The sequence below is a fragment of the Oncorhynchus gorbuscha genome, linkage group LG09 (genome assembly GCF_021184085.1).
Source record: "Oncorhynchus gorbuscha isolate QuinsamMale2020 ecotype Even-year linkage group LG09, OgorEven_v1.0, whole genome shotgun sequence".
Lineage (NCBI taxonomy): Eukaryota > Metazoa > Chordata > Actinopteri > Salmoniformes > Salmonidae > Oncorhynchus > Oncorhynchus gorbuscha.
In genome coordinates, this window is record NC_060181.1 from 67,246,301 (window position 1) to 67,264,650 (window position 18,350).

The following is an 18,350-nucleotide window of genomic DNA, read 5'->3' on the forward strand; positions in this document are numbered from 1 at the left end:
GTGTCTGTGTGTCAGTATGTATGAGTGTGTGTGTCAGTGTCTGTGTGTCAGTGTCAGTATGTGTATGAGTGTCTGTGTGTCAGTATGTGTATGTGTATGTGTGTATGTGTATGAGTGTCAGTGTGTCATATGTGTGTCATGTGTGTGTGTATCAGTATGTGTGTCAGTATGTGTATGTGTGTATGTGTGTCAGTATGTGTGTCAGTATGTGTATGAGTGTCTGTGTGTCAGTATGTGTGTCAGTATGCGTATGAGTGTCTGTGTGTCAGTATGTGTATGAGTGTCTGTGTGTCAGTATGTGTATGAGTGTCGGTGTGTCAGTATGTGTGTCAGTATGTGTATGAGTGTCTCTGTGTCAGTATGTGTGTCAGTATGTGTATGAGTGTCTCTGTGTCAGTATGTATATGAGTGTCTGTGTGTCAGTATGTGTATGAGTGTCTGTGTGTCAGTATGTGTGTCAGTATGTGTATGAGTGTCTGTGTGTCAGTATGTGTATGAGTGTCTGTGTGTCAGTATGTGTGTGAGTGTCTGTGTTTCAGTATGTGTATGAGTGTCTGTGTGTCAGTATGTGTGTCAGTATGTATATGAGTGTCTGTGTGTCAGTATGTGTATGAGTGGCTGTGTGTCAGTATGTGTATGAGTGGCTGTGTGTCAGTATGTGTATGAGTGTCTGTGTGTCAGTATGTGCATGAGTGTCTGTGTGTCAGTATGTGTATGAATGTCTGTGTGTCAGTATGTGTATGAGTGTCTGTGTGTCAGTATGTGTGTCAGTATGTGTATGAGTGGCTGTGTGTCAGTATGTGTATGAGTGTCTGTGTGTCAGTATGTGTATGAGTGTCTGTGTGTCAGTATGTGTATGAGTGTCTGTGTGTCAGTATGTGTATGAGTGTCTGTGTGTCAGTATGTGTATGAGTGTCTGTGTGTCAGTATGTGTATGAGTGTCTGTGTGTCAGTATGTGCATGAGTGTCTGTGTGTCAGTATGTGTATGAGTGTCTGTGTCAGTATGTGATTGGGTGCGTGGGGAGCTTTTGCATTTTGAATGTTTTCTAGGCATATGCAATTGAATGGTTATTGTCATTTACTTTTCAGCACTGTGTTTGTGTGTCTTTCTTGTGCACGTGTGTCACAAGTGCGTGTGTATGCGTGTTTGTGTGTGCATGTGCATGTGAGGGAATGTTGTGCTTTAGTTTAGCTACATCCCACAGAGTTGAACCTTTATTAAGTTACCTTCTGGGAAACAGAATGCAGAGAAGGGTAGAGAAGGATGCCTCTTCGACAGGCAGAGGGAAAGGAGTGTGTGAGTGTTTGTACTTGTTTTCCTACATTATCAGGGCCCCAATGACCTAACATTTCACCTTAATGTCCTGAAAAGGTTGGAAAACAAAAACTGTTTGGAAAAGAGTGTTTTTATCAGGTCCTGAATTTGTTCCAATTCTATTTTAAGCTTAAAGGTTTAGGTTAAGGGTTAGGTTTAGGGGTAAGGGAACATAGGATTTTGAATGGTGATAGCATTTTTACAACCCAAAAAACCCAGACATTTCCAGAAAACACAGCTGTGTGCATGTACCTGTGTGTGTACAGCTTATGACTAATTGTTGATGACACTTGTTTACTCTGCAGCAATAAGATCATTCTTTTTTAAGCTGTGCTCTACAGATAATACAATCAGTCAGTTTACCACAGAGTGAAAACCCTGCTGGCCTGATTCTCCAGACTGACACCTCAAATTTCTGATTCACCTCCTACAAATATCCTACAACTAGAAGGTTCACCCTATGGAAGTGTCACACAACTGGGAACAGGAGAGAGCTAGAGTCAAGCAAGCTCGAGTTACAGAGCAAGGAAGGAAAGTGGTGAGTGTAAAATACTGTCTGTCTATAGATTAAGTCAGGGGTTATTTACTGCTGTTGATGGGGAGGAAATGGATAATGGTCAGATGATGGGAACACTTGAGAGGAGGTGCTGACGGGTCCCTTAGTGACCGGGACAGGGCAGGAAGCACCCTTGTTACCACCCTCCTCCTCTCCAACTCTATCTCTTCAGTCTCTCTCTCTCTCTCTCTCTCTCTCTCTCTCTCTCTCTCTCTCTCTCTCTCTCTCTCTCTCTCTCTCTCTCTCTCTCTCTCTCTCTCTCTCTCTCTCTCTATATATATATATGCCATTTAGCAGACGCTTTTATCCAAAGCGACTTACAGTCATGTGTGCATACATTCTACGTATGGGTGGTCCCGGGGATTGAACCCACTTCCCTGGCGTTACAAGCGCCATGCTCTACCAACTGAGCTCTCGCTCTCTCTCTCTCTCTGTCTCTCTCTCTCTGTCTGTCTCTCTCAATTCAATTCAATTCAAGGGGCTTTATTGGCATGGGAAACATGTGATAACATTGCCAAAGCAAGGTGAGGTAGATAAAATACAAAGTGAAATAAACAACAAAAATTAACAGTAAACATTACACATACAGAAGTTTCAAAACAATAAAGACATTACAAATGTCATATTATATAATATACATTGTTGTAACAATGTACAAATGGTTAAAGTACACAAGGGAAAATAAATAAGCATAAATATGGGTTGTATTTACAATGGTGTTTGTTCTTCACTGGTTGCCCTTTTCTTGTGGCAACAGGTCACAAATCTTGCTGCTGTGATGGCACACTGGAATTTCACCCAGTAGATATGGGAGTTTATCAAAATTGGTTTATGTCTCTCTAATATGGTCATACATTGGGCAGGAGGTTAGGAAGTGTAGCCAGTTTCCACCTCATTTTGTGGGCAGTGAGCACATAGCCTGTCTTCTCTTGAGAGCCATGAGAGCCATGTCTGCCTACGGCAGCCTTTCTCAAGGCTGTACATAGTCAAATCTTTCCTTAAGTTTGGGTCAGTCACAGTGGTCAGGTATTCCGCCACTGTGTACTCGCTGTTTAAGGCCAAATAGCATTCTAGTTTGCTCTGTTTTTTGTTAATTCTTTCCAATGTGTCAAGTAATTATCCTTTTGTTTTCTCATGATTTGGTTGGGTCTAATTGTGCTGTTGTCCTGGGTCTCTCTCTCTCTCTCTCTCTCTCTCTCTCTCTCTCTCTCTCTCTCTCTCTCTCTCTCTCTCTCTCTATCTCTCTCTCTCTCTCTCTCTCTCTCTCTCTCTCTCTCTCTCTCTCTCTCTCTCTCTCTCTCTCTCTCTCTCTCTCTCTCTCTCTCTCTCTCTCTCTCTCTCTCTGTGTGTGTTGTAAAAGGTGTGCCATTGCAGGTTAAAGCCTGGCCAGGTTCCCACAACCTCTCCCCTGCAGGAGTCATCTCCACCCACCCTCCCCCTGATCAGCTTCTAGTTTAAGTCCCCCCATTGCCATAGTGTGGGCTATTTTAGGGCTCTGCCATACAGATTATTGCTGTTGCTCTCTCTCACACAGCTAAAACAGAAGGGTTACTTTTTCATTTCCCTCCTGTGTTGTTTGCCATGACAGAAATAGATACAAATATAATAAAACTACCCACCCAGAGAGGATTGTGGGAAGAGCTATTGCTTCCTGGCACATACTTACAACAGTCTAGAAATTCTGGTTTAATGAGCCAGACTTTCTTATGGGATAATAGGAGCCTTTTCAGAAGTGTCCCTCATATCTGAAGAGTTTGAAGTTCAATTCGTTTTTTTCCCATGAGAACTGAGTCCTAAAAGATCAGTGTCGTTTAGGAATGACATTAGAACATAGTTTGGAGCATCTTAACAAGAGATGCATAGACAGCTAAAGAGGTTGTGAATATTATTGTTATATTAGATAGCATGTGTTATGTGAACAGAACGTGTATAAATATACAGCATGTGAGAAAGGAAGATGTAGGAAAGGTTAGTTAGAGAGGAGAGGAGCTAATAATGGGTATGTGTATCATTCCTGTATACTGTCAGCAGGCCAAGCAGGCCACACCTGCCCACACACCTTTACTGCCCACGCACCTTTACTTTACCGGAGTAACAGTTTCATGGTGGGGTCTAGTTCCTCTTGACCATCTGTCCTCACTCCGGCCTCCACTGCGGCCACCCCGAGACAATGACATCCGGACTGAGCCAGGAGCTAGGGGACAGAGGAAGGAAACAACAACAAACACTAGTTTATAAATAAATACCAGAGCAATTATTGGAATAAGTACTGTACTTAGGGGCTGTTCTGGTTGTTCTCAGGGGGTTCACATCTACATATAGTATCATCAAAGCAATTGTATCCAAGTGGTTCATTATGAAAACTATTGAACTGGTGTGGAGAATAGCAGGACTGGTTGCAAAGGACTGATCACAATCCTCAAACATTATTTTGTAGAACTGTTTCATATTTCTCATTTTCTTCTCTCTCTCTCACAAACACATCCCATTCAAAAATGTAGTCCTTTGAACTGTTTTGTGAACAGTATGTTTCACTGCATCACATTAGTCTTACCCTAATTGTTGAGCATCTCTGTACTATACCCAGCGTGGGTTTGCCCGTGGCACGGTAGGAGCAAAAGTCGTTTGGCCAGCTACCCGCCATCCATCCCACAATGCACTGGGTTTATGTGTTATGTAAAAGCTCTATTCTGCTCTATTATTAGTTCTACCTCATTGTCGAAGCGCTGCAGTACAGCAGCTCAGATCTGATGGAGCGGGAAACATTGGAGAGGAGAGAAAAAAGTATCATGGTGATTCTCTCTCTCTCTCTCTCTCTCTCTCTCTCTCTCTCTCTCTCTCTCTCTCTCTCTCTCTCTCTCTCTCTCTCTCTCTCTCTCTCTCTCTCTCTCTCTCTCTCTCTCTCTCTCTCTCTCTCTCTCTCTCTCTCTCTCTCTCTCTCTCTCTCTCTCTCTCTCTCTCTCTCTCTCTCTCTCTCTCTCTCTCTCTCTCTCGCATTGCTTTATTGGCTTGAAATACAATTTGTAGATATTGCCAAAGCTGTATAGTGGTACAGCATTTCAGTAAATGCAATGAGGATAATGAAATCCAGTTTATAATAATAATGTATACAGGTACAACACTACTGCTGTTGTATTGTGTAATCTTTAGATGATACATTTCATTCAATACAAATATGATTATGAAAAAATGAACAAATAAAAAACTAAATGTACATGGATGATGGTTACACTGTGTATCCCTTGTAAGTTATATACAATGTAAATACTTCAGGGAATTCATGTTCATGGGATGTACCTAAGGCTATGGCAATCATATACATATCTGGCAGGAACATTTGTGATTTCTTCCCCACCCAGAATAATTCCCAGTTTTGTGTCATTAGTAAATACACAGAAGTTGTGAATTGATTGAGATATATACAGTAGCAGTAAAAAGTTTGGACACAGCTACTCATTCCAGGGTTTTTCTTTATTTTTTAAAAAGTATTTTCTACATTGTAAAATAATAGTGAAGACATCAAAACTATGAAATAGTGTTAAACAAATCTAAATATATTTTTTTTATTTGAGATTCTTCAAAGTAGCCACCCTTTGCCTTGATCACAACTTCGCACAGTCTTGGCATTCTCTCAACCAGCTTCATGAGGTCGTCACCTGGAATGTATTTAACAGTTGTGCTGTGTTAAAGTTCATTCAAAATCAAATCAAACTTTATTTGTCACATGCGCCGAATACAACAAGTGTAGACTTTACCTTGAAATGCTTACTTACAAGCCCTTAACAACAGTGCAATTCAAGAAGAAGAAAATATTTACCAAGTAGACTAAAATAAAAAGTAACACAATAACAAGGCTATATACAGGGGGTACAGGAACAGAGTCAGGGGTATAGGCTAGTTGAGGTTGGGGCGAAGTGACTAGGCTTTCCTCTGACACCGCCTATTATATAGGTCCTGGATGGCAGGGAGCTGGGCCCTAGTGATGTACTAGGATGGTCGCATTTTTATTTATTTATTTTTATTTAACCTTTATTTAACCAGGCAAGTCAGTTAAGAACAAATTCTTATTTTCAATGACAGCCTAGGAACAGTGGGTTAACTGCCTGTTCAGGGGCAGAACGACAGATTTGTACCTTGTCAGCTCGGGGATTTGAACTTGCAACCTTCCTGTTACTAGCCCAACGCTCTAACCACTAGGCTACCCTGCCGCTTTACCCTCTGTAGCGCCTTACGGTCAGATGCCAAGCAGTTGCCATATCAGGCGGTGATGCAACCAGTCAGGATGCTCTCGACCCATGACAAATCTTTTCAGTCTCCTGAGGGGGAAAAGTTTTTGTCTTGCCCTCTTCACGACTGTCTTGCTATGTTTGGACCATGATAGTTTGTTGGTGGAGTGGACACCAAGGAACTTGAAACTCTAGACCCGCTCCACTACAGCCCCGTCGATGTTAATGGAGGCCTGTTGGGCCCGCCTGTAGTCCACGATCAGCTCCTTTGTCTTGCTCACATTGAGGGACAGGTTGTTGTCCTTGCACCACACTGCCAGTTCTCTGACCTCCTCCCTATAGGCCGTCTCATCATTGTCGGGGATCAGGCCTACAACTGTTGTGTTGTCAGCAAACTTAATGATGATGTTGGAGTCGTGCCTGACCACGCAGTCGTGGATGAACAGGGAATACAGGATGGGACTAAGTACACACCCCTGGGGGGCCCCAGTGTTAAGGATCAGCATGGCAGACGTGTTGGTGCCTACTCTTACCACCTCGGGGCGGCCCATCAGGAACTCCAGGATCAAGTTGCAGAGGGAGGTGTTTAGTACCAGAGTCCTTAGCTTAGTGATGAGCTTCGTGGGCACTATGGTGTTGAACGCTGAGCTGTGGTCAATTAATAGCATTCTCATATAGGTGTTCCTTTTGTCCAGGTGGGAAGGGGCAGTGTGGATTGCGATTGCATCATCTGTGGATCTGTTGGGGCGGTATGCGAATTGGAGTAGGTCTAGGGTGTCCAGAATGATGGTGTTGATGTAGGCCATGACCAGCCTTTCAAAGCACTTCGTGGCTACTGACGTGAGTGACACGGAGCAGTAATAATTTAGGCAGGTTACCTTAGCTTCCGTTGGGCACAGGGACTATGGTGGTCTGCTTCAAACATGTAGGTATTACAGACTCGGTCAGGGAGAGGTTGAAAATATCAGTGAAGACACTTGACAGTTGGTCCGTGCATGCTTTGAGTACATGTCCTGGTAATCCGTCTGGCCCAGCAGCTTTGTGAATGTTGACCTGTTTAAAGGTTTTGTTCACATCGGCTACTGAGAGCTTTATCACACAGTCATCCAGAATAGCTGGTGATCTCGTGCACACTTCAGTTCACACTTCACACTTCAGGTTGGGATATGTACGTACAGTCACTGTGGGGACGACGTCATCGATGCACTTATTGATGAAGCCGATGGCTGAGGTGGTGTATTCCTCAATGACATTGGATGAATCCCGAAACATATTCAAGTCTGTGCTAGCAAAGCAGTCCTGTAGTGTAGCATCCACGTCGTCTGACCATTTCCATATTCAGCGAGTCACTGGCACTTCCTGCTTTAGTTTTTGCTTGTAAGCAGGAATCAGGAGGATATAATTATGGTCAGATTTGACAAATGGAGGGCGGGGGAGAGCTTTGTATGCATCTCTGTGTGTGGAGTAAAGGTGGTATAGGATTTTTTCCCCCTGGTTGCACATCTGACATGCTGTTACAAATTTGAAGAAAATGATTTAAGTTTGCCTGCATTAAAGTCCCCGGCCACTAGGAGCCGCTTTTGAGTAAGCATTTTCTTCTTTGCTTATGGCCTTATAGAGTTGGTTGAGAGCGGTCTTAGTGCCAGCCTCATTTTGTGGTAGTAAATAGACGGCTACGAATAATACAGATGAGAACTCTCTTGGTAGATAGTGTGGTCTACAGCTTATCATAAGGTACTCTACCTCAGGCAAGCAACACCTCGAGACTTCTTTAATATTAGACATCGCTCACCAGCTATTATTGACAAAAAGACACACCCCCCTAGTCTTCCCAGAGGTAGCGTCTCTGTTCTGCTGGTGCATGGAAAATCCCGCTAGCTCTATATTATCCGTGTCTTCGTTCAGCCACGTCTCTGTGAAACATAAGATGTTACAATTTTTAATGTCCCGTTGGTAGAATCATCTTAATCGTAGGTCATCGATTGTATTTTCCAATGATTGCACGTTAGCAAGAAGAATCGAAGGCAGTGGAAGTTACTCGCTCGCCTCCGGATTCTCAAAAGGATGCCTGATTTGCGGCCCCTTTTCTGGCGTCTTTTCTTCATGGAAAAGGTGTGGATCTGGGCCTGTTCCAGTGACAGCAGGATAACCTGCTCGTCTGACTCGTTAAAGGAACAAGTTTTTCCAGTCCACGGTGAGTAATTGCTTTTCTGATGTCCAGAAGTTATTTTTGGTCATAAGAGACGGTAGCAGCAACATTGTGTACACAATAAGTAAAAAAATAAGTTACACAATACCCAAAGAAAATGACAAAATAGCACAATTGGTTGGGAGAATGTAAAACGTCAGCCATGTTCTTCGGCGCCATCTTTTGGCATTAATGCATTTGAGTCGTGACAAGGTAGGGGTGGTAAACAGAAGATAGCCCTACCGCTGCGGCAGAGGGTAAATTCATTAGAGTGACCAGCCTCAGAAATTGCAGCCCAAATAAATGCTTCACAGAGTTCAAGTAAGACATCTCAACATCAACTGTTCAGAGGAGACTGCGTGAATCAGGCCTTCATGGTCGAATTGCTGTAACGAAACCTCTACTAAAAGACACCAATAATAAGAAAATAATTGCTTGGGCCAATAAGCACGAGCAATGGACATGAGACTGTTGGAAATCTGTCATTTGGTCTGATGAGTCCAAATTTGAGATTTTTGGTTCCAACCACCGTGTCTTTGTGAGGCGCCGAGAAGGTGAACAGATGATCTCTGCATGCGTGGTTCCCACCGTGAAGCATGGAGGAGGTGTGGTGGTGTGGGGGTGCCTTGCTGATGGCACTGTTGGTGATTTGTTTACAATTCAAGGCACACTTAACCAGCATGGCTACCACAGCATTCTGCAGTGATACGCCATCCCATCTGGTTTGTGCTTAGTGGGACTATAATTTGTTTTTCCACATGAAAAACACACCTCAGGTTGTGTAAGGGCTATTTTACCAAGAAAGAGAGTGATGTTGTTATGCAGGTGAATGAGGACCCAATAGCGACTTGGCGAAAACAGAGTCTTTATTCCAGCAAAGGAAAAAGGCAATACTCCTAGACAAATCAGAGCAGAAAACAAAACATAAAAACTAATTCCACTCGTAGTGACGAGGACAGACTGGAGACTCGACCATAAACTGTAGGTTGCCTCGGGAAGGCACCGACCGTAGCAGACTCAGATACCTGCTCACACGCAGCATCTGAGGGAAACAAGACACAGCACGGCGAACAATATACAAGGATCCGACAGGACAGAAACGGAAGACAAGGGGAGAAATAGGGACTCTAATCAGAGGGCAAGATACGGAACAGGTGTGAAAAGATTAGATGATTGATTAGGGGAAAAGGAACAGCTGGGAGCAGGAACGGAACGATAGAGAGAGGAGAGAGAAGGAGGGAGAGATAGAGGGATAGAAAAAGGGAACGAACCTAATAAGACCAGCAGGGGGAAACGAACAGAAGGGAAAGCATAATGACAAGACAATATAAGACAAAACATGACAGTACCCCCCCACTTACCGAGCGCCTCCTGGCGCTCTCGAGGAGGAACACTGGCGGCAACGGAGGAAACCATAGATCACAAACGGTCCAGCACGTCCCGAGAAAGAACCCAACTCCTCTCCTCAGGACCGTAACGGAAAACGATAAAAAGGGAAACTAGGGTACTACTCTAAAAAAAAATGAGACACGGGTAGAGAACTGAAAGCTTTAGAGCAAACAGGACCAAACAGGCCAGGAGAGTAACAACTAGGGACAGACTGAGACACAGCAAGGGCAGGAACAAGAACAGGAGAGATGCGGTGGCAGGGAACAGACTGAGACCCAGCAAGACCAGGAGCAGAAGCAGAAAAAAATTACCAGACTTATTCTGCGCGCAGTCCGAACACGCAGCCACGAAACGGCGCGTGTCACGCTCCTGAGTAGGCCACCAAAAGCGCTGGCGAATAGAAGCAAGAGTACCTCGAACGCCGGGATGGCCAGCTAACTTGGCAGAGTGAGCCCACTGAAGAACAGCCAGACGAGTAGAAACAGGAACGAAAAGAAGGTTACTAGGACAAGCGCGCGGCGACGCAGTGTGCGTGAGTGCTTGCTTAACCTGTCTCTCAATTCCCCAGACAGTCAACCCGACAACACGCCCAACAGGAAGGATCCCCCTCGGGAACAGTAGAAGCCACAGAAGAACTAAAGAGACGGGATAAAGCATGAGGCTTGGTGTTCTTAGAACCCGGGCAATAAGAAATAATGAACTCGAAACGAGCGAAAAACAACGCCCAACGAGCATGACGCGCATTCAGTCGTTTGGCAGAACGGATGTACTCAAGGTTCCTTTGGTCAGTCCAAACGACAAAAGGAACGGTCGCCCCCCTCCAACCACTGTCGCCATTTGCCTAGGGCTAAACGGATGGCGAGCAGTTCACAGTTAGCCACATCATAGTTACGTTCCGACGGTGACAGGCGATGAGAAAAATACGCGCAAGGGTGGACCCCATCGTCAGTATCGGAGCGCTGGGACAGAATGGCTCCCACGCCCACCCCCGACGCGTCAACCTCGACAATAAACTGTTTAGTGACGTCAGGTGCAACAAGGATAGGAGCGGATGCAAAACGCTTCTTGAGGAGATCAGAACAACAATCATACGACCGGTGAGGAGGAAGGGAGTTGGTTCTGGACCGACTGAAGACCGTGCGCAGACCATGATATTCCTCCGGCACTCCTGTCAAATCACCAGGTTCCTCCTGTGAAGAGGGAGCAGAACAAACAGGAGAAATAGCAGACATTAAACACTTCACATGACAAGAAACGTTCCAGGAAAGGATAGAATTACTAGACCAATCAAAAGAAGGATTATGACACACAAGCCAGGGATGACCCAAAACAACAGGTGTAAAAGGTGAACAAAAAATCAAAAAAGAAATGGTCTCACTATGGTTACCAGATACAGTGAGGGTTAAAGGTAGTGTTTCACATAATATACTGGGGAGAGGACTACCATCCAAGGCAAACATGACCGTGGGCTCCCCTAACTGTCTGAGAGGAATGTCATGTTCCCGAGCCCAGGCTTCGTCCATAAAACAGCCCTCCGCCCCAGAGTCTATTAATGCACTGCAGGAAGCTGCCGATCCGGTCCAGCGTAGATGGACCGGTAAGGTAGTACAGGTACTTGACGGAGAGGACCGTCTAGTAGCGTTTATCAGTCGCCCTCCGCTTACTGATGACCTCTGGCCTTTAACTGGACATGAAATGACAAAATGACCAGCGGAACCGCAATAGAGACAGAGGCGGTTGGTGATTCTCCGTTCCCTCTCCTTAGTCGAAATGCGAATACCCCCCAGCTGCATGGGCTCAACACCTGAGTCAGTAGGGAAAGATGGTAGTGTCGGAGAGAGGGGAGACACAGTTAACGCGAGCTCTCTTCTATGAGCTCGGTGACGAAGATCTACCCGTCGTTCAATGCGAATAGCGAGTTCAATCAAAGAATCCACGCTGGATGGAACCTCCCGAGAGAGAATCTCATCCTTAACCTTAGCGTGGAGTCCCTCCAGAAAATGAGCGAGCAACGCCTGCTCGTTCCAGTTACTGGAGGCAGCAAGAGTGCGAAACTCTATAGAGTAATCCGTTATGGATCGATTACCTTGACATAGGGAAGACAGGGACCAGGAAGCTTCTTTCCCAAAAACAGAACGATCAAAAACCCTTATCATCTCCTCTTTAAAGTTCAGATAATCGTTAGTACACTCAGCGCTTGCCTCCCAGATAGCTGTGCCCCACTGCCGAGCCCGACCAGTAAGGAGTGATATGACGTAGGCAATCCGAGCTCTCTCTCTTGAGTATGTGTTGGGTTGGAGAGAGAACACTATATCACACTGGGTGAGAAAGGAGCGGCACTCAGTGGGCTCCCCAGAATAACATGGTGGGTTATTAACCCTAGGTTCCGGAGACTCGGAAGACCCGGAAGTAGCTGGTGGCACGAGACGAAGACTCTGATACTGTCCTGAGAGGTCGGAGACCTGAGCGGCCAGGGTCTCAACGGCATGCCGAGCAGCAGACAATTCCTGCTCGTGTCTGCCGAGCATCGCTCCCTGGAACTCGAGAGTAGAGTAGAGAGAATCCATAGTCGCTGGGTCCATACTTGGTCGGATCCTTCTGTTATGCAGGTGAATGAGGACCCAATAGCGACTTGGCGAAAACAGAGTCTTTATTCCAGCAAAGGAAAAAGGCAATACTCCTAGACAAATCAGAGCAGAAAACAAAACATAAAAACTAATTCCACTCTTAGTGACGAGGACAGACTGGAGACTCGACCATAAACTGTAGGTTGCCTCGGGAAGGCACCGACCGTAGCAGACTCAGATACCTGCTCACACGCAGCATCTGAGGGAAACAAGACACAGCACGGCGAACAATATACAAGGATCCGACAGGACAGAAACGGAAGACAAGGGGAGAAATAGGGACTCTAATCAGAGGGCAAGATACGGAACAGGTGTGAAAAGATTAGATGATTGATTAGGGGAAAAGGAACAGCTGGGAGCAGGAACGGAATGATAGAGAGAGGAGAGAGAGGGAGGGAGAGAGAGAGGGATAGAAAAAGGGAACGAACCTAATAAGACCAGCAGGGGGAAACGAACAGAAGGGAAAGCATAATGACAAGACAATATAAGACAAAACATGACAGATGTAGTGCTGTATCAGAAGACCTGGTCTCCACAATCACCTGGCTTCAACCAAATTGAGATGTTTTGGGATGAGCAAAGCTGTCATCAAGGCTAAGGGTGGCCCACTTTGAAAAATTTAAAATATAAAATATTTATTTAGATTTGTTGAACACTTTTTGTTTGCTATATGATTCCATAAGTGTTATTTCATAGTTTTGATGTTGTCACGCCTCGGTCTTAGTATTTTGTGTTTTCTTTATTTATTTGGTCAGGCCAGGGTGTGACATGGCTTATTGTGGTGTGTTTTTGTCTTGGGGTTTTGTGGGGTGTCTACGTAGTCTATGGCTGCCTGAGGCGGTTCTCAATCAGAGTCAGGTGATTATCGTTGTCTCTGATTGGGAACCATATTTAGGCAGCCATATTCTGTGAGTGTTTCGTGGGTGATTGTTCCTGTCTTTGTGTTTGCACCAGATAGGGCTGTTTCGGTTTTTATTATTTCATTATTTTTTGTAGTTTCTGCATGTATAGTTCATTAAAACTTCATTAAAATATATCATGAATCATCATCACGCTGCATTTTGGTCCAATCCTTGTTCCACCTCTTCGTCAGAGGAGGAGATAGAAGAGAACCGTTACAGATGTCTTCACTGTTCTACAATGTAGAAAATATACAAAATAAAGAAAAACCCTTGAATGAGTAGGTGTGTCCAAGGAATTTTAATTATATGTAATAAACAAAAGTAACATAATACAATATGTAAATATTTAACATTTGTATAACATTTCTAACATTTTGCTATATAATTATTAGGCAATGAATATATCCAGCTATTAGGTATAGAACATGTTCTATTAGGTTGAATATTCTGTATGTGTTTATTTACTCAGCTCTGCTCTTATTAAATCATCTCATGTACCAAGAAGAGCTCTGCTGTTTCTGGATAGTCCAGTCCCTGTAGAGTCCCATCTGTCATGTGAAACCTGTGTATGTACTAGTGGCTGCATAGCGTCCATAGTGTCACTAGTCCCTCCGCCACTAATCCAGGGCTATTCATGCCCAGTTTTCTCTTAATGGATCGCAATCCTATTATTCTTTCTGGGAAAAACTACTGGGACTGAGCCTGAGGTTGCATCCCAAATGGCACCCTATTCCCTAAATAGTGCACTACTTTTGACCAGACCCCTAGGGCATAGGGTGCCATGTGGGACACAAGCCGAGGGTTTAGTTAGGACGCGTCCTTGGTGCTCCAGTCTAGTCCCCTGGGCTGTGGAAGGACGAGGCATTGGCTGACAAAATAGCCACCACCACTGGGACGCCCTGGGTTAAATGTCCCCAGTGGACCAGGGAAACAGAAAGATGGGGGTGTTTGTATTTAGGATGTGTCCCATGTCTGATCAGTCAGTGGGCATCCAGGGTACAGGAGCACAAAATGGCCCCCATAGGCCAGGCAGGCAGGCAGGCAGAGGGATGGGGGATGTTTGTATTTACAGTGATTTCCCCTGCTCTGACTGATTTAGGATGGTTTCCCCGCTGGTTGATTAAGGACGGTGTGACCATAACTTATGAGTGGGCATATACCCGGGGCACAGGGGTAAAGGGGAGAGGCTACAGGGCTATTTGTTCCCATTTGTCCCCATGGCAAGGGTGTTTTGTCCCCTCTTCAAACCCAGCAGATCTATTCTCACAGCAATCAGTTATTTTCTATGCATGTCAAATACTGCCTTCTCAGCCCAAGCATCATTTCAGTTGTGTAGAAAAAATTGAGACCACAAAATGTATTTAGGATGACTCACTCTGAAAACTAAAGTCGAAGCAGAAGTACATTAAACATCAGATTTCGCTGTAGGCTTACACTGTGTGTTTGTAGTTTCCAGTGTATTAATGATACTTTACAGTTGTATTTGCTTTAAGCCCATAGGTAATGTGTCATGCTGTGGAGCCAGCATCTTTACTTGTGTTTTACCTTTGGTGATTTTGAATGGTTCACCCCATCCCTCATCTGTCATTTGCTGCAAAATTGTCATGTAAAATATTTAAGAGTGCGAGAGACTTACTGACTTACTTATTCCCATATGAACTTTAACAGCATCTAGCGTGAAGCACGAAATGGCTAAATACTTAAAATGTAACACACATGACCTGTACTTTATGTATTGCGATTCCACAGAATGCAGCACAGCAAATATGTTTATAAAGACTTTAAGTAGTCAAAATCTAACTTAAAAGAAGCATAAATTCCAAAGAAGTAAAAATCCAACACTTCACACTAGTGTGTGTATTTTGTCTCATCTGCTCAGCTGTGCTGGAGATATAGATCATTTTAGCGAGAACAATGTATAGCCACTTTGACCTCTCACAGACTTTTGTGGAAGTAATCTCATTTCCTTTGTGTACATTACTAAGTGTTCACCACCAATGACAGTTCATCTCACACAAGCTTCAGCTTGCATCAGATCCCTTGTGCAAGCCAAGCCAGTCGTCTCCTCCCTCCCTCTCAAATAAAGCAGCCACGCGACCGTTTCCTGTTTGTTGCATAAAGGCAGAACGGTTCGGGTGACAGCGATGTGAAACTGCCAAGGGCCGTACAGCACGCCTATAGCCCTAGTCAATCAAAACAGGCATGACTACACACACACACACACACACACACACACACACACACACACACACACACACACACACACACACACACACACACACACACACACACACACACACACACACACACACACACACACACACACACACACACACACACACACACACACACACGGTCACAGTCCCCCTATAGCCTAGTCAGTCAAAACAGGCATGACTGCACACACACACACACACACACACACACACACACACACACACACACACACACACACACACACACACACACACACACACACACACACACACACACACACACACACACACACACACACACACACACACACACACACACACACACACACACACACACACTGTCACAATTCGACTATAACCTAGTCAGTCAAAACAGGCATCCCTGCATGTTAGGGCTTGTATGGGACAGGAGTGAAATTAGGTACGGGGCCCTTTGAGATGGTCCGATCAGTGCTGTGTGTGTATGTGTTTGTGCGTGTCTCTGCGTGTGTATGTCCCTCACTGGGCTGAGGATGGCTCCAGTGATTCACTATCGCAGACAGACAGACAGGCAGGCTCAGCTCTCTCTGTGTGGATAAACTAGGCAGGATATCTTTAGGTGGTCAGCTGGCAGAGCACAGGCCCTGCACTGTTAATCAGTTCAGGAGCACCTGAGATCTGCTCACACTGACATGGCTGATTAACTGGGGATATGGTTAAGTTAGACAGAGAGTGAGAGGGAGCAAATGAGAGACATTGAGATTGTAGTGGGTAGAAAGTAGAGGAAGAAACCAGGCCTGAATAGTTGAAGAATCTATTTAAATTGTATGCGGAAAATCTATTTCCTGGGTGCTTTATGAAGGTATTAATTACCTTCTTTAGCTATCTAAAGTTCCTGAACCATAAGCATATGAGGATGTGTGTATTCTTAACGAGAGGATGAATAAAAATACATCAGTAGAGAGATAAAGTGGAGTCGCAATTCAACGGCTCAGACACGAGACGTATGTGACATGGTCTACAGACCATCAAGCACTACAAAGGGAAAACCGGCCACGTCGCGAACACCAACGTCTTGCTTCCGGACAAGCTAAACTCCTTCTTTGCCCTCTTTGAGGATAGCACAGTGCCACCGACCAAGGACTGTGGGCTCTCCTTCTCCGTGGCCGACGTGAGAAAGACATGTAAGCGTGTTAACCCTCACAAGGCTGCCGGCCCAGACGGCATCCCTTGCCGCGTCCTCAGAGCACAGACCAGCTGGCTGGATTTAAACGCCCCCTATCCCAGTCCGCTTTCCCACTTGCTTCAAGATGTCCACTATTGTTCATGTACTCAAGAAAGCAAACTGAACTAAATGACTATCGCCCTGTAGCACTCACTTCTGCCACCATGAAGTGCTTTGAGAGGCTAGTTAAGGATCATGTAACATCTACTTGACAACCTAGACCCACTTCAATTTGCTTACCGCCCCAAAAGATCCACAGATGATGCAATCACATCGCGCTGCACATTGCCCTATCCCTCTGGACAAGAGGAATACCTATGTAAGAATGCTGTTCATTGACTATAGCTCAGCATTCAACACCATAGCACCCTCCAAGCTCATCATTAAGCTCGGAGCCCGAGTTCTGAATCCCGCCCTGTGCAACTCGGTCCTGGACTTCCTGACGGGCCACCCCCAGGTGGTGAACATCGGAAACAACATCTCCACTTTGCTGTTCCTCAACACAGGGGCCCCACAAGGGTGCTCAGCCACCTCTTGTACTCCCTGTTCACCCATGACGGCGTGGCCACGCACGAGTCCAACTCAATCGTCCAACTGATCGTGGACTTCAGGAAACAGCAGAGGGAGCACACCCCTATCCACAACGACGGGACAGCAGTTGAGAAGGTGGAAAGCTTCAAGTTCCTCAACAGGTGCATCAAAGCTGGGACAGAGAGACTGAAAAACAGCTTCTATCTCAAGGCCATCAGATTGTTAAATAGCAACCTTAGAGGCTGCTGCCCTATATACATAGACTTGGAATCACTGGTCACTTTAATAATGGAACATTAGTCACTTTAATAATGTTTACATATTGCTTTACTCATTTCATTTGTATGTACTGTATTCTATTCTACTGCATTTTAGTCAATGCCACTCAGACATTGGTCGATCCAGTATTTATATATTTCTTAATTCCATTCTTTTACTTTTAGATTTGTGCGTATTGTTAGATACTTACTGCACTGTTGGAGCTAGGAACACAAGCATTTCACTACACCCGCAATAACATCTGATTTATATCTGTATGTGACCAATAACATTTGATTTGATTTATTTAAAAAAAATAGGGTCCACAATCAAAAAGTACTACAGCCTGTCAGCTGTTCTAGTGCCCTTCTATGACCTAACTAAAACTCTTCAAAATTTGTTAATGCACTTTACCATTCTCCCTTTCTTTTGTTCTTTCTTTGCTCAGAAAGTATTAACTGATCTCCCTCTCCCTCTCCCAGACCTGAGCGACCAGTTGCTAGAGGTGGTGGGTCTGGAGGGTGCCATGGAGATGGGGAAGATCTACTCAGGCCTGAAGAGTGCTGGCCGCAGACTGGCCCAATGTGCTAACGTCACCATCAGGTCAGGACCCTTTCTGCAACTGTCCCCTCTGTCTCTCCATCCATCCCTCCACCCCTCTTCCTCCCTTCTCCTCCCCACTTCCATCCCGTTGTGTCTCCGTCACCAAAACCAGAGCTGAGTCCCGCAGACAGAAGTGTCTCCTGCTCCCTTCTCTTCCTCACTTCACACTCTTTAAAACAGAAGTGTCTCCTGCTCCCTTCTCTTCCTCACTTCACACTCTTTAAAACAGAAGTTTCTTCTGAGCCTCTGTGTCCAGTAAACAGAACATTGACCTGCTGACTCACTCATTACAGCCACAGAGAGTCTGGCCATCATGGCCTGACAGATGAGCTTT

At 45.0% G+C, this 18,350-nt stretch overlaps 1 protein-coding gene across 3 annotated transcripts in view; it reads left to right on the forward strand.

Annotated features, from left to right (window-relative positions):
• Window positions 1-18,350, forward strand: part of LOC124043981 (diacylglycerol kinase beta) — a 170,804-nt gene that overhangs the window by 145,695 nt on the left and 6,759 nt on the right. For all 3 annotated transcript variants that reach the window (XM_046363178.1, XM_046363180.1, XM_046363179.1), the window contains one exon: window positions 17,896-18,016. In XM_046363178.1, coding sequence (XP_046219134.1) covers window positions 17,896-18,016 — 121 coding nt within the window. The remainder of the gene's footprint in view (window positions 1-17,895; window positions 18,017-18,350) is intronic.